Below are 27,020 nucleotides of genomic sequence, written 5' to 3'. Positions count from 1 at the left end.
CAGAAGAAAGATTAATGGCCTTTGGAGACTGCGTAGATGTGAGAGAGAAAGGAGCAGGAAGCAAAAGAGGCATTTTCTGAACATTGCCACCAGATTTACTTTTTTCGAAAACACTTCTTTCATCTTGTTATTTCCCTGTTCAAGAATCTGCAGTGCGATACATCTAAAATGAGATTTATTTGAATAAAATACAACTGACAGTTGACACCCAACCAGTATGGTTTCTCCTGTTGTGTCTAAGTCAGATCTCATTATGACAAATGATTTTGCAAGTAGAACTCTGCATTACCAAATACTTTCAGGCCTGTGCCAGTGACCTACTTTAAGCAATATCCAATTTAACAATTCCAGTTCAGCAAACTAATTTGGATAGCATTTTAGGACTTGTAGAATTCAATCTGAAATACATTTGTATAAAGACTGTTGATTTCTAAGGGTTAGTTTATACCCTATTTAGAAATACTGTTTATTGTATGTATATCATTATTTTTTATCTCATTATACACTATGCTTTCTTGTATTTACCTTTTTCTTATGCTTGCTGTTTGGCCATAAAAAAGGGGGAGACATTGTGCCAAATATTTATATTTGCAATTATAAATGCAAATGAGGCAAGAGTGTATGTTTGTACAGGCGGGATGAAATGAACAAAGGCAGTGAAAGCCTGTTTATCAAGATCATTATTTGTTGCTCCTGGATTGGAAAATAAGTATAGAGATGGCGCTTTGGGTTTTTAAGATATTTAGTATGTGACATATTTTTATTTTATAATTTTTTTTTTTTTTTTGCGGTATGCGGGCCTCTCACTGTTGTGGCCTCTCCCGCTGCGGGGCACAGGCTCCGGACACGCAGGCTCAGCGGCCATGGCTCACGGGCCCAGCCACTCTGCGGCATGTGGGATCTTCCCGGACTGGGGCACGAACCCGCGTCCCCTGCATCGGCAGGCGGACCTTCAACCACTGCGCCACCAGGGAAGCCCTATTTTTTAATTTTTAAAAGCTGATTTTTCTTGTTAATTTTATGTTATTTGGTCCCATGTGTGAGTGAGATTTTATTTTATTTTTTTAATATTTATTTATTTATTATTTATTTATTTGGCCGCGCTGGGTCTTAGTTGTGGCACTTGGGATCTTCGTTGTCGCATGCGGGATTTTTAGTTGCGGCATGTGGGGTCTTTCAGTTGCAGCATGTGGAATCTTTTCTTAGTTGCGGCATGAGAGCTTTAGTTGCAGCATGTGAGATCTAGTTCCCTGACCAGGGATCGAACTGGGGCCCCCTGCCTTGGGAGCACAGAGTCTTAACCACTGGACCACCAGAGAAGTCCCTGGGTGAGATTTTAAAGATGTGGGAAGTATAGCTAGCTGTAAAAGAATGCCAAATATTTGTATTTTCAAAAACAACTTTATTGTGGCATAATTTACATACCATAAATTCACCCATTTTAGGTATGAAATTAAAACATTTTCAGTAAACTTACACAGTTGTATAGTCATCATCACAACTCAATTTTAGAACATTGCCATCAGCGCAGAGACTGTTTATGCCCATTTGCTGTCAATCCTTGTTCCAACTCCCATCCCTAGGCAACCACTAATTTACTTTGTCTCTGTAGATTTGCCTTTTGTGAACATTTCATTTAAATGGAATCATAAAATATGTAGCCTTCATGGGTGGCTTCTTTTACCAAGCATGTTTTTGAGGTTCACCCATGTTGTGTAGTATGTATCAGTAGTTCGTTCCTTTTTATTGCTGAGTAGTTTTCCACTGGGTGGATGTTCCACAGTTTGTTTATTCATTCACCAGTTGGTGGACATTTGGGTGATTTCCACTTTTTGGCCTATTATGAATAATGCTGCTGTGAACATTCATATATACACAAATGTTTGTTTTGACAGTATATAAATCATTAATAACCAAATGAGAAAATCAGAATATTTCATTGCAAAATATTTTAACCTGAAGATAAAAAATCTTATCTAAGTCCATGTCAGATTGCATTTTTACATTATATTAATTCCTTATTATCCCTTAAATCCCTTTCCAGACTTGCAATTCAACAATAATCCTGTTGTTTTATTAAGGTGATAAAACTTTATACTGTAGAGCTTCACACTTAAAAAAAATATTTTCATAGTCATTATCATTTGAACCTCACAGTAGCCTCACAACAGGTGCATAGGACAAGTATTATTACTTGTCTCTCATTTATTGCTGCCAGAGGGAGTCTCCATCCATATTCTGAGGTAATTGCTGTAGAAATCTCATCAAGATGATGCTTCCAGTTTGTAGTGTACACACACAATAGGGCAGCACCAAAGGGCTACTCTGTTGTTTTTTTTTTTTTTTTTTTTTTGGCCACATGGCATGCAGGATCTTAGTTCCCCAACCAGGGATCAAACCCGTGCCCCCTGCATTGGAAGCGTGGAGTCTTAACCACTGGACCGCCAGGGAAGTCCCCACGAAAGGACTACTCTTATATGTGATATAGATACATGTTTGCAGTCTTTGTAGCTTATTCATTCCATAGATATTCACTGAGCATCTACTACATATCAGGCACTGTGCTAAATGTTGGGGATTGAGATGTGAAAGATTTAGTTCCTGCTCTCAAGGAAGTAACTATCCATAAGAGCTGTATAAAGGAAAATAAGCTATAATACTGAGCCATGGGAACCCAGCGGAAGAGTATCTAATGTGGAGGGGCTTTGGGGGATAGGGAGGAGGTTATCAGAGTGTATTGATGATAATAATAGCTAATACCTAGTTAATAATAATACTTGATAATAATTGTAATAGTAGCTAGATAATAATAATAATAGCTAATACCTAGCGTGTACTCTCTCCCAGGCATGTTCCAAACACTTTGCATATATTTACTCATTTAATCATTACAGGAACCTGGTGAGGCAGGTAGTATTTTTACCCCTTTTTACAGATGAGGAAGCTACAAAACTAAGGTTGGTAACTTGACCAAGGCCACATGCCCAGTAAATGGCAAATCTGGAAGTTGAACCAGGCAGTGTGGCTCTAGAATCTGTGTCTCCTGAAAAGGTGTCTCACTGGAGATGACACCCAGGCTGTGTCTTGAATGACAGTTTGCACTTAGCCTTACAGAATGATGATTGGGTTTTGTCTACATGGTTTTCTAGACAAAGAAATATCACGAGTAAAGGTAAAGAAAGCACAGGGTTGAGAACGAGTGTAGCAGACTCCTTGTACTACTTGTGAAGAAAGGTGGGTGGTAAGAGATAAGACTAGAAGGACAGGGCTGGATAATGAAGGGCCAGGATGCCAGCTAAGGAATTGGGGTTCTGTCATCTAATTTTTAAAGTTACACCAAAGATACCACTTTTTCCTTTGTATTAATTTTATTTTTGTTTTGCTTTCATTCTTTTTTATTGTGAAAAATATCACACAACCAGAAAAGTGCATAAAATACAAATGTAAAACTTAGTTATTTTAAAATAACCACCTCTGAGGTCAAAGAATAGGACATTACAGGGAGGGACCCAGCAGCTCTTTTTAGTGACTTTTCCAGTGACCGCCCCCCTGCCACCTACAGGTAACCACTCTTCTGACTTCTTTCTTTCCTTCCTATGTACCTCTAAACATTATAGTTTCAGCTGATTTTGAACAGTCACATCCTATATATTCTTTTGTTTGTGGTCATTATGTTTGTGAGATCCATCCATGTTGCTGTGTATGGCTGTTGTTTCTTGATTTTCATTTCTGTATGGTATTCCATTTTATGAAGACGCCAGAATATATTTATCCATTCTACTATTGAGAATATTTGGGTTGTTCCCATTTGGGGGCTATTATAATAGTGCTGCTCTGAATATTTTTGTATATCTTTTGGTGCCCATGTGCATGAATTCTTTGGGGTATATACCTGGGAGTGCAATTGCTGGATCATGGAGTATGTCTGTCTTTAACTTTAGAAGAATAATGCCAAACTGTATTCCAAAGTGGATATAACAGTTTACATTCACACAAGTAGTACATGATTGTTCGGGTTGTTGCATGTCCTTGGCCACACTTGTTATTATCAGACTTCAAAATTTTTAGTTATTCTGGTATATAATGTTATGTCATTATGATTTTCTTTTTTATTTTCCATTATGATTTTCTTTTGTATTTTTCTTACTATTGAGGCTAGACACCTTTTCATATGTTTATTGGCCATTTAGATAATATAGTTTGTTTGTTTATTTGGTGATGTGCCTCATCTTGCCTCTTGCCCATTTTCCTATTGTTATCTGTCTGTTTTTTCATTTTAGAACTCTTTATTATTTTGAATATGAGCCCTTTATTGGTTTTATATGACCTGCTTTTTTGTTTTCCTGAGGATGTCTTTTGGTGAACAAAAGCTGAATTTTGGTGTCATTATATTTGTCTGTTTTTTGATAATAGATACTTTTTGTTTCCTGTTTAAGAGATCCTTCCCTATGCCTAGGTAATGGAAACATTATCCTACATTGTTTTCCAAAAGCTTTATTATTTATCTTCCCCTTTGGGGTACATAGTTCAACTGGAATTGATTTTTGTGTATGGTAATTCTTAATTAACTTATTAGTGCTTCTCTGTCTTTAAGATTTTTTAAATATTTTGTCCAGATTTTCTGGGCTGTTTTTAGCAAGATAGGATGGTTGGTCTGAATTACCTAGTTTACCATTCCCAGAACCAGAAATCTCTTTTAAAGTTTTAGTTTCACTTTGACTTCAGAATGATCCATTCTCTTCTGTAAAGAGGCCTTAATAAATATGTTTACTAAAAAAATAAAATAAAAAAGACTGAAAACTATATAGATACATGGTTGTTTTTATTTTTTATATTTTTTATTTAAAAGACCAAAAAAGAAGCTTCTGTTTCATCTGTGCTTCTCTCAGCTGTAAAATAACTGTTAGACAACTTAAAGTTTGCTACATAAAATGAACAACTGTACTTATTGCAGGGTAATTTTAGAATGTTATTTTTTAATTTAGAATTTTACCATAGCTATACACTATCGAACACTGATGATAAAACAGTTTAACGATGGTAATGGCCACCCCCCTTTCTCCGTCTATCCATATATTTAAACCTTGTTTTTTGGCCAGAGATGGACTGTATGCAAATCACATCCAGAATGCTTTTAGTTTGTGCCACAAAATATGAAGAAAATGTTTTCAGTTTATGGCAACTAGATCCATGACATATGATGCTCCGGGAACTGTTTTTACAGTCGCAAGATGCACAAGAACCGAATAGCAAACTCCCATGATTATTGGCAAGGAAAAACTGGCTACGTGGCTGATGTTAAATGTGCTTTTTAAGACAGCCAGATCAAGAAATGTCTGAAGAACTTGAGACTGTAGCAGGAAGATGATTTAGTAGTTAGTAAACACAGCCTTGGGAAGGCCCGGCAAGGCAGTTTCTTGTGAGCCATTTACAGCTTCTAGGAGGAGAGCACAGTGCAGGCGCCAGAGAGGAAAGCCTGACGTGGCCTCCAGGGAATGTTGCCGAGGGCAGCAGAGCCTCTTCCACAGGCACAGACGCACCATGGGGTGAGGTGGAGGCTTCTTGTCCCCACCTTGCCCTGCCATTTCTGTCTCTGAGGCTCACGATGGAGGTGAGCCTTGTTGTAGCCAAGATTTTAGGGGTAGGTAAGCATTGCGTACTTGGAAGTTATGGCTCTCGAGCCACACATTTCCTTGCTGCCCAGCCCTTGCTTATACCATTTTCTTTCTCTTTTAAAATTAATGATTCCCCTAATTGTGGTCCATGGATCCCTCCTCACCCCCCCATCTAGACCCTTCAGGGGGTCCATGAAATCACAATTATTTAATAACATTAAGACGATATATGCCTTTTAAACTCATTCCTGAGTGTACAGTGGAGTTTTCCAGAGGCTGCATGGCATGCAAAAGGTTGAATGCAAAAGCAGATGTTAGGATACAGCTGTTGTCTGATATTTGCAAAATATTAAAGTCACTTGCAAAAATGTTAAAAAATGGCAATTTTCTCAAATGTTTTATCCTTTAAAATATGATTTTTAATTTAAAAATGTTAACATAATCATTTGTATGTTTAAATATGAATACATATTTTAAATTTTTCATAGTTTTAATTTTTAATGTGGTAAATATTGATAATTACAACCCACCTAAACAAAAGCTTTTGGGGTCTTTAATAATTTTTAAGAATGTAAAGAGACCCTGAGCTGAAAAAGTTTGAGAATCACTGCTTTAGATCCCATCAATTCCAGCACGAATCTTAGTTTCTCTCTGAAGGCTGCACAGATTGTCTAGCCCACCGTTTTCTCTGCATCCTCAAAACTTCTGTGCCACATAGCTTAGTGCTTAGTTTTTGTGGAATTGCTTGGAGTGCTAAGTTTTCTTATCAACACTTATCAACGGTGTTAAGACCTCTGAGGACAGGGAGCATATCTTAAATGAGAGTTTTTTGAGATGTCCACGATGTATATTGCTGAGCACAGCATAAATAGTTAATGGTTATTCATATTATTATTATCTTCAATATCAATATTAAAATTTCCCTTACTTACTGGTTTAATGGAGAACCAATATGCATTTGAAATTTTGTGAAGAACCTTCACAGAAATAGCTATTTGATTTTTTAAAAACCTACATAAAATATACAATATGGAAAAAGAATAAAGCCTTTTTGATCATAGATCGTCAATGAATTGGGTACAAAAGCTGAACATGTTAATCTGTTTGATTCTTATGTGGCCAATGATTGCAGTAAAACCTGGCCAGAGGCCCTTGCTCTGAAAACACTGAGCATAGTGCTGGGCATTTCGTAAGCATCAGGAAAGCTGGTTGAGTTGAATCTGCTGTTCCAATAGCTGCCTTTGCTGTTCTTGTAGCTGGCAGTCATTATTCCCTACAATCCCACCCCCATCTCCAAGTGACTTGTAGCGTGTGTAGGTCTTCAGAGGGTAGCTTTACTTTCTGTTAAAGAATTGACAAGTTGTCCTGGACTAAGCAAGAGGGCGTTGGTTCCATTTGACCAAACTGGATTAGTGGTTGAAGGTGAAGCACGTGCCTTTTTCATCATCCCTGCTTCAGACTGAGTTTGTTTTTTATTAGGCAACCCTCCCTGACTTACAAGATATAATAAACTTAACATCTTTATGCCAGGGTCCTGCTTTCAGTCCCAGAGTTTCTTCACAGCTTCTCCCTGGAAGTCTATGGGTCCATGCAAGTAGCACACTGCCCCGAGAGCCTAGCATAACTTCACCATGGTGTTTCTAGAACAGAGCATGATAACTGGCATGTGGCTCATTCACTGAATGAATGAATGAATGAATGGAATCTGTAATGTGGCCTTGGATGTATTGTTTTTTTGTTGTTTGTTTGCTTTTAAATATTTATTTATTTATTTGGTTGCGTGAGGTCTTAGTTGTGGCAGGTGGACTCCTTAGTTGCGGCATGCAAACTCTTAGTTGCAGCATGCATTTGGGATCTAGTTTCCTGACCAGGGATCGAACCCAGCCCCCCTGCACTGGGAGCGCAGACTCTTATCCACTGCGCCACCAGGGAAGTCCCCCTGGATATATTGTTATAAGTGATAAGCAGCATCCTTATTTGAGTAAACTAAGAATATTGTATTGAGTTGATTTTCTTTTTCCCCAAAAATGTATGTTTTTATTTCATAAGAGCTTATTGGAATATCCTTTGCACTAGCACTGTTTCAAATGATGGTGATACTGTGATAAAAAGACTTAGCAGTTTCTGCCTTCAGGAAGCTTATGACCTTGTAGTATACACGACATAAACAAGCCTAGTGGAAAAATATACAAGTACGGTTGCTAACCCAGAGGAAGGACCCATCCAGAGCACCTGTAGCGAAAGAGAGGAATCAGGACAAACTTCATAGAAAAGTTTTCCCTTTTCTTGCATCTTGAAGGTTGAGAAGAAATTTGCCCTGTGAGTGGGAAGGAGTCCAAAGGGAAACAGCTGTACAAAGTCACAGGCACATGAAGCCATGTGGTGCTTAAGGGAAATTGAAAGCAATGTGGTTTTGTGAAATGAAGCTGAGAGGAGAATGGATCCTGGGCCTTATACCATGCAGTGGGAATTAGATTTCATCTTGAAGATGGATGAGAGACATTGCAAAGGCACTGTGGTTTTGCACTTTACAACGGTAATTCTAATGGCAGTGGGGGTGGGGTGGGTCTTGAGGGTAAAAAAATCAATTAAAAAACAAATGGAATAAATCTGGTGAGAAACTATGCTGGAACTAAGTCAGTGACAGTAGGAATAGGGAAGAAAGTACCTGTTGAAATATTTGGGGATCAGAATTGACAGAGTTTGGTGAGAGCAAGATGCTGATGATGGTCCCAGATTTTTATTTGAGTGGGATGCTAGGATTCTCTAGAGAGGCAGATTATTTTGTGTCATTACGTTGCATTTTTATTTGAGTGGGACGCAAGGATTCTCTAGAGAGGCGGATTATTTGTGTCATTACATTGCATTTTTATTTGAGTGGGATGCTAGGATTCTCTAGAGAGGCGGATTATTTTGTGTCATTACGTTGCGTTTTAGGGACCTGTGCAACATGGGGTACAGAAGTCCACTGACATTAGGAAGCTATATAGATGGCTTTGAAGATTGTAAGAAAGGGGAGCCCTAGAGAGAGATTTGGGAGTCATCAAGATATAGCTAGTAGTTAAATCTGTGGGAGAGAATAAGGACATGAGTTGATAACAGCGGTCCCCAGCCTTTTTGGCACCAGGGACCGGTTTTGTGCGAGACAATTTTTCCACGGACTGGTGTAGGGGGATGGTTCAGGTGGTGATGCGAGCGATGGGGAGCGGCGGGGAGCGATGGGGAGCGGCGGGGAGCGGCAGATGAAGCTTCGCTCGCTTGCCTGCCGCTCACCTCCTGCTGTGCGGCCCGGTTCCTAACGCCGCGGACCAGCAGCCGTCCATGGCCCGGGGGGTGGGGACCCCTGGTTTATAATAAAAAGAGAAAGGGAGGATGAATTCCCGAGGAAGACTGTCCAGCAAAAGAGACTGGAAGGAAATGGTCTAAGTCAAGATAGCAAAACTGATGCATTTGGCCCCTTCTGTGGGATAAAGGGACTAAATATGTTCCATATCAGTTTGAGCATCAGAACTAGGCTCAGTCCTTGAAGACAGGAATTGAGCTGGATTCCTTTACCACAGCCCCTGCCCTCCAACCCTCCATGTACAGAAGCAGCAGCTCCTCACCCAGCAACACTCTGCCCATGAGAACCTGAAAATCAACAGTATTGACAGGGGCCTTGGGCTGGCTGCAAACCTAGGGAGACAGGGGGACCCAGACACAGCCAAGGGACCAGGAACTAAAGCAAGGTGCCCCTGGCCTAGCGACGGGATCTGCAGTATCCTTAACATCAAGGGAGGAAAGGAACTCCCAAATGACAGGGGTTTCAGGTCATTCTAATTTTTAAATGCCAAAGAGAGGTTAAAGCAAAAAATTCAATGATATCCACTGTATTTGACAACAGAGAGCGATAGGGAAAGAAACCAAATTTTGATGCTTAGCAGGTGCATGAGAGATAAGGACACTGACACCACAAATAAAAACTTCTTTTTAAAAATATTTATTTATTTATTTATTTATTTATTTTTGGCTGCACTGGGTCTTTGTTGCTGCACGCAGGCTTTCTCTAGTTGCGGCGAGTGGGGCCTACTCTTCATTGCAGTGCACGGGCTTCTCATTGCAGTGGCTTCTCTTGTTGCGGAGCACAGGCTCTAGGTGCATGGGCTTCAGTAGTTGTGGCTCACAGGCTTCAGCAGTTGTGGCTTGTGGGCTCTAGAGCACAGGCTCAGTAGTTGTGGCGCACGGGCTTAGTTGCTCTGCGGCATGTGGGATCTTCCCGGACCAGGGCTCGAACCCATGTCCCCTACATTGGCAGGCGGATTCTCAACCATTGAGCCACCAGGGAAGTCTCAAAAGCTTCTTTTTAAAGAGCTTGACTAGGAGAGGAAAGAGGGGATGAAGGGTGCAAAAGCTGGAGGAAATTTTAGGATTAAAGGGGATGTTTTTAGGAGTGGGCAGACTTGAACATTTTTACAGAATTTCCAAAGTGTTGAACTGAAGTAGAAGTGATTGGAAACTGCAAAGGTAGCATTTCCAGATCTTGGAACAATAACAACCCTCGGGTATTGGTGGCTAAATAAACCCATCGACCTGTAGCAGAACAGCCTCCACCTGCACTCCTTAGACTTTTGACTTTATCATTGGTGTTAATTAAATAGGTTCCTTTTTGCCCACTTGGGCTGGATGCCCCGCTTATAGAGCTGGATGTGTGGTACCCTCCCATCTGCCCTGAATCTCCTGGTCTGTGCTTGCCTCGTGGGAAGACCTTCCTGGGCTTCTTTGCTGGTGTTTTGCTCCACCCTCACATCTGCTGCCTCACTTAAGGCATCTCGTCTGGACATCTTGCTTGAAGTTAGGCCAGTCGCCAACAAGGTAGACAGTCAGGGTTTTCAGTGTTATTTGTGATTCAATTAAAAGTTTACAGGTATATTCTTAATAATCTGCATCTCAAGAATCATGACAGTTATCAAACAGATAACAGTGGTGAGTCCTGGGAAGACCAGGGCAGGGAGAGAGAGGACCATGGTCAAGGGCTTTATTCATATTGCTTGAATTGTTTTGAAATGAGAATTGAAATTAAATTTAAAAGAATCATGCTAAACAACCAAGTTTGAAAATTAAAACTTGATCATATCAGAGGTGTTATTAGTAAATATAGTTTATTGACTTTGTATTTCTTTCAACCTGCCATATTCCCTGTGAAAGATTTCAGTTCTAATTACATCTGTGAGTTTAGTTCCATACTTAACTGTGGAGGAGCTCTTGAAGCCTACTTGAAGTTTTGCAGGGCCTGGGAATTGATTTAGTCCAAGATGCACTGAACCTTCCCACCCCCCTGTGTGAATTTCAAGACCAATCTGGTTCTTCGGCAAGAGAATAGAGAAAACTGGAGCAGTTCAAATAGTTTACTGCCGTGGCTACACGTGATCAGATGGAAGGATTGCAGTGTAGTTCTGAACGTTTCAAAATGATGTTTGGAAGGAATTTGCCATTACTCGTACCTTAGAAGGAAAACAGTGCTGTAGATAACTTCAACTAGATAATTTTAAATGTTGATTTTAGAATTAAATTTTGTTTATCTTGAACATGAGTGCATCTGATTCAGAGGTTTACAGCCCTGCAGAGAAAGTAATGTAGCTGTTCTGTAAAAACTGGTTTCCAGAGTACTTGGAAAACTGCCCAGTTTCCTCCGCCTGCCTCTCCTCTGTTTTAACTCCTTTTCCGTCACTGACCACCGGCAAGCGTCCGGGACCAACTGCCAAGCGGGCAAAGGACAGAGCTGGCCAGTGTCCTAAGCTTGTCTGTTAGCAAGATATGTAATAATGGGCTACTTTATGAAGTTAGTATAGAATTTAGACTACTGATAAGTCTGGAGAAGAATGTTTAGCCGGGGCAGAAACTAACCACAATAGAGAACTGAAAATTAGTCGGTCTTATCTTGATAGTCTGCAGTTGAGAAAAAATTTAAGAATCCTATCTTTCTCTGAGGTGCTGAGCGTCACACGTAACCACAAGGTTTACGTCCTCTGTGAGGGCCAGGCCCATCTTGGAAGTTGCAGCTAGCTTCTTCAGCTTTCCCCAGTGCAGTGTGGAAGCGTCCACACTGCCGTATGGAGTTATTGGGATCACATCAGGATTCAGTTCAGCTTATGTTTATTGAACTCCTACCCGATACCAAATTCAAAGTTAATGTAAGACATAGATAGTCCTTGTTGTCAAGGAGTTCTGTTGTGTGAAGAAAACAGACCCATGGATATTACCAGTATTATATGGTATTTCTCAGAGGAGGAACACTTAGTGCAACCAGGAAGGGTACAGGAAGCTTTCGGGAGCTAACACCTGAGGCAGATCTTAAAGGAGGAGTAGAAGGGGGACCTCCCTGGTGGTCCAGTGGTAAAGAATCCACCTTCCAATGCAGGGGACGTGGGTTGGAGCCCTGGTCGGGGAACTACGATCCCACATGCCACAGGGCAACTAAGCCCGCATGCCGCAACTACTGAGCTCACGTGCCTCAACTAGAGAGCCCATGCGCCAAACCTAGAGAGAAGCCCCCGCGCCTCAACAAAGATCCCACATGCCGCAACTAAGACCTGATGCGGCCAAAAATAGATAAATAAATAGCACCCCTTATTTAAAAAAAAAAAAAGAGGAGTAGAAGGGAATTAGGCACAGGGCCCTCAGAGACGTTAGTGAGTAAGGAAACCCTGTGCAGTCCATGTGACTAGACGATGGGGCTAGAGAGATCTTGAATTTAACCCTAAGGGTAGTGGGTAGGTATTGACTGAATTTTGGCAGTGGTATGCTCAAAGGTCAAATTGGCTTTTTAGAAAGGAAGATTGCTGGGATAACAGTGTGTATAAAAGAAGGGTAAAGATAATAATTAAAATATCACTGGTATCACAACACCATTCCATCTGAGATTTATTTATTCAAACACTTAAAAAAATAAGCTAAGGTAGAGATGATGAGAGATAAGAGGGCAGCAAGACGCTTTCGAGATTCAGTAAAACACTACCTCAAATGTAGGACTAAAGCTATAATTTATAATCCGTAGCCATGGGAAATGGAATGTGCTCTCTTGGACAGAAACATTAAGTTGATTGTGAAATCAACTAGGGGGCCAGTTGAAATCAGCTAGGGGGCCAGCTTCCAAATAGTGACCATCTTTCTGACAGCAGTGTAGCGTGTTGAGCAGAATATCCTTCTAGCACTTTTTCCTGCCATTATAAAATGAAGGGACTGGCCCAGGATCTCTAAATGTCTAATAGATGGCTGTCATTTCATGTATATTTGTATATATATATGAGTATATATTTCACATACATATAAAGAGAGAAACATTCCGTCATGAAATAACATTTTCACTGCACTTATTAGCAACTTGCTAGCATCTGATTTGATTTTGAAGAGGCCATTCCAGCAATTAATTAGAAACGGATTGGAGAGGAGCCAGAGTAGGCCCAGGAACACCAGCTAAGAGGCCTCCACAAGTAAGAAATGATGATAACAATGAAAATGAAGAGTTATGGGTGGATCTGAGATACATATTGTGAAAGCAGGGAATGACAGGACTTGCTGATGGACTGTGAGAGGACTGGGGTGGGGTGAGAAATCCAGGATGACTCTGAGGTTCTGACCCAAGCACCTGGGTGGAGGATGACACCCCCTCCTTATTTTTTTTGGTGGTGCTGCATGGCATGCCAGATCTTAGTTCTCTGACCAGGGATCGAAATCGTGCCCCCCTTCAGTGGAAGCACAGAGTCTTAACCAGTGGACCGCCAGGGAAGTCCCAGTTATACCCTTGATTGAGACAGTAGAGACAGGAGAATGGGGTCTGGGGGTGGTACAGGGGTGGAGGGAATGAAGAGTGCAGTTTGGGATGTATTGAATCTACAGTGGTTATGAGACATCCTCATGTCAAGTGGAGAAGTTGAAAAGGCAATTTGGTATTTTTTGGTAGAAAAAATAAGTTAAATAAATAATAAAGTTTTAACATAGGTTGTCATGTTTCTTCAGAAAGTATTTCAGTTCACATTCCTAAAAACCATTCACCTTTATAGAGCATGTGGCTGGTGCCCTGCCCTGTATTAAGTGTTTTACACATATTTCATTTAAACTTCCAAAGAACCCTATGAGGAAGATGCTGTTATTGTTCCCAGTGTTGAATGAGGAAGCTGAGGCTTGAGCTGTTAGGCCACTGGCCTAAGCGTCAATAGCTGGTAGGTGGAGAAGCCTGGATTTGTACCATGGCATCTCGCTGTGAGCATGAGGCTCATTGTTATTTTCTTCTCTTTTCAGGGTTTTGGTTTTTGCACTGAATGTAGTCTAGACTCATCTTCACGGGCTCGTGTTGCCCCAGGATACTGTCAAAGGTAAGTTTTAAAAATATATTTCCACCGTGTATTGGCAGTGAAATGAGAGAGTCTTCATCTTAAAAAGAAGAAAAGTACGTTTTGACATTAATGCTTCTTTCCAGAGTTCTTACAGAAGGGTATTTAAAGTGGCCATCACACCAGCCCTTTTGCATTTCCACTTCACTAGGTCCCTTTAAAAACACCTGTATTTCGTTTGATACTGACATTTGGTGCCTCATCCTTTTATGAAGCTAGAATTTGTTCTTAGATTTAGCAGTTTCACAGTTTTACGTGAGTGTAGCCTCGCTTCTCTGCCTCCGGTCCCTCCGCCCTCCGGTCTGTAGTCCACGCACTGCCAGAGTCAGCGTCTAACGATAGATTTGCTCACGTCGCACCTTTGCTTAAACAGCTCTCGTGGCTCCCTGTCAGTGCAGATGTCATCCTACAAACCCCTCCAAAACCTAATCCCAAACAACATTTCTGGCTTCTTTTTTAGTAAACCCCTATCTGTAAACCTTACCAGACCATGTTCTGTTCCCCAGACATGAAGTTATTTTTCACAGCTTTGTGCCTTAATGGAAGCTCTTCTCTTTGCTTAGATTTTGGAAGAGGGGAGAGGAATGCAACTATTTACTCTTCCCTCTTGTACTCTCCTGGCAGAATTTCTTTTTCATCTGTGTTCTAAGAGCACCCGTTGTTGTTACAGCAATGGAAGCATTCGTTATTTTAAGAGTTATTTGTATCTGTCTCCTTTACTAGTCTGTAAACCCTCTGAGAATTCTTGGAAAGGAACTGTTTTTGTAGTGCCTACTGGCTGCTTCTGGACACCTTGCTGAGTGCTATACGTATATTATTATTTTTTTAAATTAATTAATTAATTAATATATTTTTATTTTTGGCTGCATTGAGTCTTCGCTGCTGCACGCAGGCTTTCTCTAGTTGTGGCAAGCGGGGGCTACTCTTTGTTGTGGTGCTCGGGCTTCTCGTTGCGGTGGCTTCTCTTGTTGAGGAGCACAGGCTCTAGGTGCATGGGCTTCAGTAGTTGTGGCACGTGGGCTCAGTAGTTGTGACTTGCAGGCTGTAGAGCGCAGGCTCAGTAGTTGTGGCGCATGGGCTTAGTTGCTCCACGGCATGTGGGATCTTCCTGGACCAGGGCTTGAACCTGTGTCCCTTGCATTGGCAGGTGGATTCTTAACCACTGCACCACCAGGGAAGTCCTATTATTTAACTTAATTCTTGTAACACCTCCTCCTGACCAGTTTTATAGGTGAAAATAATGAAGATTAGAAAGTTAAGTAACTTGCTCAAGATTATACAGATAAGAAATGACAAAGAATAATGGTTCTGCTCCTTCAAAGCCAAAGCTCATTCTACTACACCACACTAGCCCAGCACCATCTGGCATGTGGTGGGGACCCAGTAAATATTTATTGAATAAATACCTATTGCAATTTAAACAAAAAAGACTTTAGTTGATTAATTCAGTCATTCTTACATAGAAATTTATTGGATACTTATTAAATGCTGGGTACATAGTTTTACGTAATCTGTTAATACAGAGATTAATGAGAAATAGTGTCTGGTATCAAAGGGTTGATAATCTAATAGGAGAGGCATTAATGTAAGTAAATAAATCCAATACAGTGTTACAGATCTTATAATAAAATTCAAACAAGATCCACTGGGAACCTGAGGAAGGAATCACCAGTTCTGCCTAGAGATGGGACAGGAATTACTTTATAAAAGCTGAGTCTCGAATGAGAAGTAGGGAGAGGAAAGGCCGAGGGAGTAATATGAATAAAAACATGGAAACCTGAAAGAGTCTGGCATATTTGGGAAGCTGTAAGTAGTTCACTATGGCTGGAACAAAGTGAACAAAGAGGCCTTGGCTGATGATGCTGGAGAGACAGGTGAGGGCTGGATCCTGGAGGACTTTGAAATATTAACAAATTTGCCAACTTCTTTAGAGGAGATCCAGCACACGGGCTTCATGACATTACTCGTATTTGCTCATTAACGTCTGCTGAGGCCTGTCCTGTGTGTGCTGAAGCACTGTGCCAGGTCAAGACTATCGGTCACCTACTTTATTCACCTTCCTTTTTGTCAAAAGGGCAGTAAAACTGATTTAGACCCTTAGACGCAATTATAAGCCATGACTTGAAACAAGAATGTGTTAGAGGCTTTCTCAAGAAACACATTGAAAAACATTAAGGATAGTTCAAAATCAACCAAAAAAAAAAAGAGAGAGCAGGGCCTCCCTGGTGGCGCAAGTGGTTGAGAGTCCGCCTGCCGATGCAGGGGATACGGGTTCGTGCCCCGGTCTGGGAGGATCCCATATGCCGCGGAGCGGCTGGGCCCGTGAGCCATGGCCGCTGAGCCTGCGCGTCCGGAGCCTGCGCGTCCGGAGCCTGTGCTCCGCAACGGGGGAGGCCACAGCGGTGAGAGGCCCGCATACCGCAGAAAAAAAAAAAAAAAGAGAGAGCAAATTAAATAAAGGACATCAGTATGACATTTAGTGAGAAACCTCTCAATTTCCATGTCCCCTTTGAATTGCCTATATAAGCCTAGAACAAACAATTTAAACATAGAACTTCACTGGTTTTATAGCACATGTGCTGTTTGAAATTCAGCTGCCTTGCAGCTTATATGCAGCAAATAATTGTTGCACTCGCTAAATATCTAAAAGGCCTGTATGAAGAAAGTCTCTTTTCCCTAAAGTCTAATCATTCCCTCAGCCATGCCTGCTTAGGAAAAGCTGTACCTGCATAATTCAAGGTCAGGCAGCAGCCTTCTGTACTTTGAAGCCACCCAAGCCTGATAATGCCCTATTGCCTTTGCTGAGGCCAGCACAGCTGGCACTTGCTTGCTAGGCCAGGGTGGCTGATGTATGCTGAGGCCACTTGCACAGCTGACATTTAGATGAGCTTTCAGTGCCACCACCACCACTGCTGCCGCCACGACCAACTGTGGCTTGTTGCTTTGCTGAGGCTGGCGAAGCCCCCCAAGCCTTTGCTCAGGCTTCTCTGCCTGGTGCATGCAGCCTTGTCTCTATAGAAACAGACACATACCTGAAGACAGAGTTGCCATAACTACAGTTACACTAAGGTCAAAATACAGTGTGGCCTATGCTTTATAAAATTGTCTTTTTTTAAAAAAATTTATTTTATTTTTGGCTGCGTTGGGTCTTTGTTGCTCTGCGTGGGCTTTTCTCTAGTTGAGGCGAGTGGGGGCTACGCCTCGTTGAGGTGCACGGGCTTCTCATTGCGGTGGCTTCTCTTGTTGCGTAGCATGGGCTCTAGGCACGTGGGCTTCAGTAGTTGTGGCTTGTGGGCTCTAGAGCGGAGGCTCAGTGATTGTGGCGCACGGGCTTAGTTGCTCCACAGCATGTGGGATCTTCCCGGACCAGGGCTCGAACCTGTGTGCCCTGCATTGGCAGACGGATTCTTAACCACTGCGCCACCAGGGAAGCCCCCCTATGCTTTATAAACTTCTAATTTGGCCTCAGTAGTTAAAAGCTAGTATGTAACTGTAAAAACTCATGTGGACTAACGTAAACCTCTATAAGGTCAAAGCACTTTGCCCCCTCACAAAAGACCAAGGCCCAAAGTCCTGGGCCCAACAGAAGCCTCAGAAATTTCACGTGTATTTTTCTCCCCAAATTTTGCTTCATGTCTATTAATCAAGACTCTAGTCTCATGTGCCAGATTTAGGTCTTTGAGAGACCTAATAAGTAGCACTTTTTCCCTAGGCTGAGTTCTATACCACTGAGAAATAGAAGAGTAGGGCATTTGGGAGATCAAAATATCATCTTTATTACTAATAAAGCTGTTTTGGAGAATGCAGCTTACATCTACGGGCAAGAGTCTTAACAGTGAAGCTCAGAATTCAGCAGACTTACCCGTCACAGGTAATCGTGAGGGACCTGTATTGATGGGTATGAGAGTGGAGCACAATGCGTGCTCTTGAGGGACAGCTGGCTTCCGAAGGGAAGAGACAGAAGGGGCCGAGCTCACATACCTTGTTTCTCCTTCTGAACTCACCATTCAGATAAGATCGTGCACCTCCACTGGGGTGGAATGTGTGGATGGAGTGGAGCCAGGAGTGAAACCTCAGGAGAGGGGAAGAAGCGTTCCTCTTTCCAGTGCATTCAAACGAAAACGGCACAGAAATAATGGGGGTGTCTTTCCTGGTCAGCTATGCCTGTAATGTATCATCTATGAAATACAGTCTCTATTTCAGTAAAGCAGAATGAGAACTTAAAAGACGTTTGTGAAGCAATTTGTATACCAAATCTTCCTAGTTATGTTATCGAGTTTTTCCAATGCTGTCAATTTAGTTTTTATAGAAAGAGTAATTCTGCTTTTGCACAACTGTCATAAACAGGTGAGGGACAAAACCAACTAGAGAAAGCCTGTTTCACTTTCTGTGAGCATCAGCTGTGTATTTTACAGAGGGAATGGACAGTGTCGGTTCACGTGGAGTGAGTGAATTGGTGTTGGTTAAGGGGCTTCCACTGTACCAATTTTACATTTCATTACATAAATACACATTGGTTCCCAAAAAACCTTATTAGGTGAGCACAGTAGGTATTTCTATACCCTTTCCCACCCAACAGGTAAGGAAACAGATTTCCAGAAATATTTAATACCTTTTTGGCCTTAGGTCTTGGTTATTGAGAAGCCTGCACCAGAACCAGATTGCGAGGTCCCCAAACCTGCTGTATTCATAAAGATTTCTCTGCACACCAAAAGGATTCACTGTCAAATGTCTTTTTAGCTTTCATATTTTGTAGCTATGAGCCCTTTGAAATATTTGAAAGGCTTTGAAATATTCATACCTGTATTATAATGGAGATTTGTTTTGTATCAGTTTGAGTACTTATTCCTTAATAATTAGGTACTTAATGAATTAATTTGAATGTTGCATAAACTTTTAGTAGTTTCTTTTTGGTACATTTTAATTCATAAAATTTTAACACTTTTATTGGACTCATCTTCTTAGAGGAAAAATTACTACTTTTTATTGTCTTGCCTTATGAATAGTCTGTTCTCATATAAAAATAAATTAACTGACATTTATTTTATTAAGCAGATTTTCTTAAAGTAAAAAGGTGGGATCAACCATTAGAGTACACCTTAATTTCAGTTATAAAATACCATAAATGTTGAACATAAATTATAAACCCAAGAAACCCAGATACTTTCAATAGCCTAGCCTAATAGCCATACAGTATGACCTGCTACAGCATAACAACTGGTCCCCTAGTCTACTTAGGTCGGCCTCTTTTCTGACAGGTCAGTGTTTGTACTGTATGAATTGCTGAAGATTTTCACTATTACCTCTGCCAAAAGTCAACAAGAGGAAAGACATCTAGAACTGTTTAATATTCCAGTGTCTTCAACCTGTCCTAATTATTCTCCCCTAAGGTGGGGAAAACTCTCTCCCTACCTCTCTCCCTCCTTTCTTATCAAGGATGCATGTGTATACACACACACACACACGTGCACGTGCGCACACACATTACGTAAGGTCATTGCTTCACAGTATCTATGGTCTCAGTGACAGAATTTCAGTATAGTCCGAGAAAACAAATTTTCACACCGAATTCCTTATGTGTTTTTTTTCTCTTCTTACCTCTTTTAGGCAGTATTTGTGTGTTTCTGCAGAGTTTTGCACAGAGTCTGTTCCCATGCAGACCAATGAGGGAGAAGTATCGGAAGAAAGCAGTTCCAAGGTCAGTGAATTACTAAAGGTGCAAATAATTTGAGCAGAAATTAAACAACAGGAGCAGTGATTGAGTAGAGTGGGTGTTATGTTTTAGGTGAATTTAGAAATTTGATTGATTTAAATTAGAACCTAACCTAAGATTGAGAGGATTTTTTTTCTTCTCACTATCCATTTTTGTTACACTCGGTGACAAATCTAAAACAAATTTTTCTGAACTCATAGAAATATTTATGATTCATTTGTAGACTACCTTAAGGTTTTATTATGCAAGTTGTATGTACTTATTTTTTTTTCTTAGTTTCTGCTTTATAACAAAGTGAATCAGTCATCCATATACATCTGTTCCCACATCCCTTCCCTCATGCATCTCCCTCCCTCCCACCCTCCCCATCCCACCCCTCCAGGAGGTCACAAAGCACCGAGCTGATCTCCCTGTGCTCTGCGGTGTATGTACTTATTTTAAAAATTAAAACAAATCAGAGGTGTAAAAGGTAAAAGTCTGTCCCTTATTCCTGCTACACAGAGGTATCACTGATAATTTTTTAGACACTTTTTTTTGTGTGTGTGTGGTATGCCAGCCTCTCACCGTTGTGGTCTCTCCCGTTGCGGAGCACAGGCTCTGGACGCGCAGGCTCAGCGGCCATGGCTCACGGGCCCAGCCACTCTGCGGCATGTGGGATCCTCCCGGACCGGGGCACGAACCCGTGTCCCCCTGCATCAGCAGGCGGACTCTCAACCACTGCGCCACCAGGGAAACCCTTTAGACACTTTTAATTATAATTTTTTAAATGGTAATTGGTTTGGTTTTTCAAGCTAAAGCTTAAATCAGTGCTATCATTGTCACCTGTGTATAAGTAGTTATGTGTGTGTTTATCTATATCTGTATATATCTGGCTTCATGTCCAGAGTCTCCTTGGCTATTTCTCTTCCTGGTCATACGGAACCCTCGGTATCACTTTCACATCCCTCTTTCTCCTGTCAAAATTGTCTCTAGTCCCTTCCTGGGAGCTCTGAGGGTATCTCATACTGTGTCCTGGACAGTGCCCAGCATGTTGTCTGCTCTGAACCCTCCTGAGGGCTGTCCCTTTTCTGCTGCCACTGCTACTGGTACTCTCTGTGGGAAAGCTTATTCTTTCACCAGAGCAAAAGTGGAGGGGGGTCAGATGTCACCGGGAACCTCCAAAGCATCATGCTCATTGGAAGAAGCCAGACACAAAAGGTCACATATTGTATGATTCCATTTATATGAAATGTGTAGAATAGATAAATCTGTAAACAGAACACAGACTGGTGGTTGCCAGGGATTGGCTGAGGGGAAGGGGAATGAGGAGTGACTGCTTAATGGGTATGGGGTTTCTGTTTGGGGTGATGAAAATGTTTTGGAACTCAATAGAGGTGGTGGTTGTACGACATTGTAAATACACCAGATGCCCCTGGATTGTTCATTTTCTGTTATGTGGATTTCACATCAATAAATTATTAAAAAAACAAAAAAAGATAGAAAAAAAAATGTCTGTGGGTTCCCATCAGGTCAGTCCTCGCTGCCTATTGGCCTCATACAACAAACACTTCACCAAGTTTTAGAGAGGCCACCCCCTTCTCTGCTCTGTTGGGCTTTGTGGGCTGGGCTTCAGAGAAGCACGGTTTGTGCCCTGAGTCTCGGGGTCCCTTGTGAAAGATGCTTCAGCTTCTTTCTGAATCCCCCCTCACTGCAGTCCATATGTTAGGTAGAAGGACAGATGTCATCCTGTCTTCTTGTTTGTTTTTTTCCCCCTCACCAGATCTCTTCCTTCTTTCTGTAGCCAAAGGAGAAGCCTATAGACTTGATCAGACTCATCTAGATCCTGAATCTGATTTAGGGAGAGTCAGAATATGTGACATCTGGACACACTCTAGGAATCTCCCCCAAACACACACCCAGGTCACCCAAAATACACAAACGCCAGGATTTCTATAGTACCCACAGACCCTTCCCCAAGACCCTAATTAATTAATTTATAATGAACTACAATGTTAAGGAAGACTGGATTCTTGGATCTTCTGGTTAGTACATTCTCTCCCTGGAAAGCTAGGTTGTAACTGGAAGGTTGCTTGACAAGCATGTAACTAGACCAATGTAGAATATGTAATTGTACCAGAGATTAGTTTCTACCTTCTTTCTGGGAACAGGGGAGGAAGGATTGCATTTCTTGATTTTCAATTATTGAATATTTTATCAGTTTAGAATCAGTTAGACTAAAGAATAAAAGAATATTCCTTTTATACTTAAAATAAGTAGATGCTTTGTTCTTTTTTTTTTTTTTTTGGCTGTGTTGGGTCTTCGTTGCTGCACACGGGCTTTCTCTAGTTGCAGCGAGTGGGGACTACTCTTCGTTTCAGTGCACGGGCTTCTCATTGTGGTGGCTTCTCTTGTTACGGAGCACGGGCTCTAGGCGCAGGATTCAGTGGTTGTGGCTCACAGGCTCAGTCGTTGTGGCTCGTGGGATCTAGAGCACAGGCTCAGTAGTGTGGTGCATGGGCTTAGTTGTTCTGTGGCATGTGGGATCTCCCCAGACCAGGGCTCAAACCCGTGTCCCCTGCGTTGGCAGGCGGATTCTTAACCACTGCGCCACCAGGGAAGCCCGATGCTTTGTTCTTAAAAATTAGATTATAACTTTGTTTTCATCAGTCTTAGTTTAAGTTATGTTTTTATGACTTTTTTCTTTCTTCTGCTTCTCTTTGTTTAAAATCTTATTATATTCCGAATGATTTGACGTTAATGCAGGAATTTATCATAGTACTATGGTAACATAATTTGTGGTTTTCTGTTAACAGAAAGAAGTTAGGAAAGGTAACTGGTTTTGAGAAAAAGTGGGGACTTTTCTACAAAACGATACTGAAGTGTATCCATTTTTAAAAAAATAAATAATTCTTGAGCATGTGCTATTAGGGGATACACAACAATAAATAGAAAAGACGGGCTTCTTACTCTCCAGGTGGTTATGTTTCAGTGGGAGAAACAAATGTAAATAAAGACAGTAATTGTGGATTATGGTCAATACCATGAAGAAAATAAAATAATGTAATATAGGGTGACTGGGAGGACAAGCTTAGGTTAGTCAAGGAAGACCACTCTGGAAAGGTGACATTTCAGCTGAGAGGTAAAGGCCGAGGGAGCCAGTTGTGTAAAGAGCTAGAAGAACAGTATTCCAGACAGAAGAAACAGCTTCAAAAGACCTTGGCCTCTTCCAAGAACTATCAAAAGTCCCGTGAGGCCCAGCGGTGATAGGAAGTTATACAGGGAGGCCAAGACCTTGCAAGAACTTGAAGGCCCTGATGTAGAATGTGGATTTATCCTCTGTCAACTGGGAAGCCATTAAAGGCTGTAAAGTTAGGGAGTAGCGTGATATGATTGCATTTTTAAAAGATCGCTCTGGCTGCTGTGTGGAGAATGGGTTGGAGAGAGGCAAGAGCGGGAGCAGGGAGACCAATGAGAAAGAAGACAGTCGTAGTCAGTCACTTAGGTGAGAGAGAAGATGGATTAGTGTCCTGCACTGACGTGGAGGAAGGCAGACTTGAGGTGTATTTTGGAGGTAAAGCTGACATGACTTGAGGATGAACTGGAATATTTTTGCTTCATAAAATCAAGAGGCAAATTTCAAGCAAAAGGTAGAATCAGTACTGTCAGATGCTGCTAAGAAGCCAAGGAGACTGGTAACTGAGAAAATGCATCTGGGTTTGTTTTTTGAAGAATTAATTAAAGAGAAGGGATGCAAGAAAATTTTCTGGAGGGATGGAGGTGTTCTGTGTCCGATAGGGGTGTGAGTTATACAGGTATATCCATTTGTCAAAATTATAATTCTATAATTTACATTTACAGTAAAAATTACAACTTTCCAGGTACAATTTCCCTGTGAAAACTGTAAAATAATATAATTAAATAGGGATGGAGAATGGATGGAAGTATGGCTGAAACAAGAATGACAGAATGTTGACGACTGTTGAAGCTTGGTGATGGGTACGTAGGGGTTCATTTTTATGTACTTTGTATGTACTTGAAATTTTCCATAATAAGTAAGTTTTTTTCTGGCCCCTCTGCACGGCACATAGGATCTTAGTTCCCCAACCAGGGATGGAACCCGTGCCCCCTGCAGTGGGAGCACGGAGTCTTAACTACTGGACCACCAGGGAAGTCCCCATAATAAGAAAGTTTTTAAAAGGAATTTATTAATGGTCTGCAAGAGTAGGAGGATGAGAAACTAACTTTATGGGTTAAAAAGAAATTAAATGATAAAAAAAAAAGAGTAAGAGTTGTGGCTGTAGTCTACTATCCAGTTGTAGGAAATTTAGAAGTAAATGAAGTGAGAAGGAGGCATTACTAGTTCAAGTGAAAGATTTTTTTTTAATGGAGGAGATCCATGCATGTTTGAGGAAAGAGGAAAGAAATGAGTGGAGGAAGGCAGAGTGTGTTTATGGAAGTGGTTCACCAGGCTTGTGAGCTTGAAGGAAGCCCCGGGGATCAGTGAGGCTGGCCTTTGCTGCTGTGGTGGTGCCTGGGCTCAGGCCTGAGCCCTGCTCTTCTGACTCCTGTCTGGTGGTGGAGAGATATTTAGAGGAGGAAAGAAAGAAAGCGGGGTTCAGCTTTTCTTCATGTTGCCTCTGGAACAGAAGTCATTGTTATTTGGAGAGTTTAGAGTGCGCGATTGAGGACTTGAAATGACGAGTTTAGATTTCCTTTTAAGGGGAAGTTTTGGAATTGCATTTGTAGAGAAGGTGCTAAGAAAGCTAATAAGTGAATGAAAGGGTCAATGCAGTTTTTAAAAATACCCATGTAAGTGTTGTACAGACAGAAATGAGGGATGCTTATGGTCAGACAGGATTGACAAAGGAAGTCTTCTTGGAGAATTTGGTGATCCTTTTGAAGAAATATTCTCTGAAACTTAGCAACATCTTCCATAGCTTTTTTTTTTTTTTTTTTTTTTTTTTTGGAGAGAGATGTTTGTTTCAGTTCAGAGATGGACTGGGGATTATATATTCTTCAAGAGTTGGGAGATGTACACTTCAGTCTCCTGAGTTTAGAAGACTGTGTCTGTGCTAGAAAGATAAAAAGCAGAGGATGGTTTCTGACAGTAGGCTGTAGGTTGGCCATAGATGAATCTATAGTTACGTACAAGCATTCTTTCCATTTTTCTTTGCCTATTTTTTTTTACCTCCCTTTCTCCCCTCCTCTTTTCTTTTCATTAATTCTGCAAATACTTATTGAGCATGTATTACGTGCCAGGAACCGTGCTGGGTGCTGACACACAGAGCTGCCTCGGTGAACTGTGATTTTTCTTTCTTTTGATTATTGGAGCCACAAGAATTTTAAATGGAAGCAGGAAAAAAGAATGTTAAATTTCACGTTAGTTTAGAACTAGCTTTTTTTCCCTGAATGGTCACTAAATATAATTTTGTGTGACCTAATCACTTTCTCAAACAGAGTTCTGCTATTTTAATGAAAGCTTCTATTGTAAATGCTGAAGGACAGCAAGTTGACAGAGTTATTATTAATGTAAAACTTCAGAAGCCCCTGAATATATCCTTTGGAGGCACAGTGACTATTCCTTATATTTTTCCCAAGGACTACTTCAGGACTTATTTAATTTCCCTGCTGGGTCTGTGAGAGAGAAACTTGAATAGAATTAACACAGTTACCCATGAATCTGTCTTATTGTTCCACATTTTCAGAAGTTAAGTATGAAAATTATGTTCTGTAAAAAAGTCTTTGATGCCGTATCAGAAATCCAAAGGTGGGAGCATGAACTTCATTGGCACGATTCTCTTAGAGAGAGACTCATGTAACTTAATTTATTTAGTATTTTTGTGCTTATGCTGTCACATTAATCTAAAAACAGGTACTATTTTATCTGACATTGTGGCTTTGACTTTCTGAATGCAGTGATCAGTTTCTTAGTGCCTGGGCTAGCTATTCCATAGTGGGACTCTGTGTTACTGGGGCGTTTCCATTCTAGTGTGGATTTACTGACATATTTTGTATTGTAGCTATTTATTTATATTTCCCCTTCTGTTTTATTCTTTGTAATTAAGATGTTGTTTAAAAAAGATATACCTTTGTAATCATTCAGTTAATTATTTAATTCTGTTAACCTAAACCTGTTCTTAAAAATAAAAGTTATATACATTAAAACATACACACACACACACACACCCCACCACCACCACCACAACTTATTATTAACTCTCATGACTCTGTAGTTGGCTGGGCTCAGTAGGGCCCAAAGTGGTGTCAGCAAGGGCTGCCATCATCTGGAGGCCCAACTGGCCAGAAATGTCCAAAGTGGGTCACTCACATAGCTGGCAGTCAATGTTGGCTGTCAGCTGGGAGCTTAGCTTAAGGCTGTTGACCCGAGCATCAAGGGTCTCCTACATATGACCTCTCTACCTAGCTTGGGTTTCTCGCAGCATGGAGACTGGACTCCCAAGAGGGAACATTCCCAGCATGCAAAAGCTGCAGTTATATTAAGGTCCAGCCTCAAAAGTCACACAGCTTTACTCCCTCTGCATTCTGTTGAATTAAAGCAAGTCATAGGGCCACTCTAGATTCAAAGGAAGGAAAAACAGATCCCACTTCTCATTGAGAGGACTGGCAGAAAATTTAGGGTCATCTTTAATCCACAACACAGTGATATGAGTGTTGGGTGCTAGGTTGAAGAGGAGGTAATGTCAGAGACCAGGTTATTTTAGGCTAAGGAGTTTTAATAATAGTCAACAGATTTCTTTTTTTAGATTTTATTTTATTGAAGTATAGTTGATTTACCATGTTGTGTTAATTTCTACTGTACAGCAAAGTGATTCAGATACACACACACACGCATTCATTTTCATATTCTTTTCCATTATGGTTTATCACAGAATACTGAGTATAGTTTGTGTGCTATACAGTAGGACCTTGTTGTTTATCCATTTTCTATATAATAGTCTACATCTGCTAATCCCAAACTCCCAATCCATCCCTCCCCACCCTTCTATAATAGGCAACAGATTTTTAAAGAATGGAAGAGATATGTGCATTTTACTTTATGGTTTGCTTTCTTTTTTTTTTTAAGTGCATCTTTTAAAATTAATTAATTAATTTATATTTTGGCTGCGTTGGGTCTTCGTTGCTTGCTGCATGCGAGCTTTCTCTGGTTGCAGCAGGTGGGGGCTACTCTTCGTTGCAGTGCACGGGCTTTTCATTGCGGTGGCTTCTCTTGCTGCACAGCACAGGCTCTAGGCGCACGGGCTTCAGTAGTTGTGGCATGTGGGCTCAGTAGTTGTAGCTCACGAACTCTAGAGCGCAGGCTCAGTAGTTGTGGCGCACGGGCTT

At 41.1% G+C, this 27,020-nt stretch overlaps 1 protein-coding gene across 4 annotated transcripts in view; it reads left to right on the top strand.

Annotated features, from left to right (window-relative positions):
* Positions 1–27,020, top strand: part of TNRC6B (trinucleotide repeat containing adaptor 6B) — a 258,174-nt gene that overhangs the window by 49,280 nt on the left and 181,874 nt on the right. For 3 of the 4 annotated variants that reach the window (XM_060112595.1, XM_060112591.1, XM_060112592.1), the window contains exons 2-3: positions 13,893–13,966; positions 19,592–19,682. In XM_060112595.1, the coding sequence (XP_059968578.1) occupies positions 19,638–19,682 (45 nt within the window). In that variant the 5' untranslated portion in view covers positions 13,893–13,966; positions 19,592–19,637. The remainder of the gene's footprint in view (positions 1–13,892; positions 13,967–19,591; positions 19,683–27,020) is intronic. The other variant, XM_060112593.1, reaches the window with a different exon arrangement.

Source organism: Mesoplodon densirostris, chromosome 11, assembly GCF_025265405.1.
Source record: "Mesoplodon densirostris isolate mMesDen1 chromosome 11, mMesDen1 primary haplotype, whole genome shotgun sequence".
In the NCBI taxonomy this organism is placed as follows: Eukaryota; Metazoa; Chordata; class Mammalia; order Artiodactyla; family Ziphiidae; genus Mesoplodon; species Mesoplodon densirostris.
This window is presented reverse-complemented; position numbering and strand designations above follow the sequence as displayed.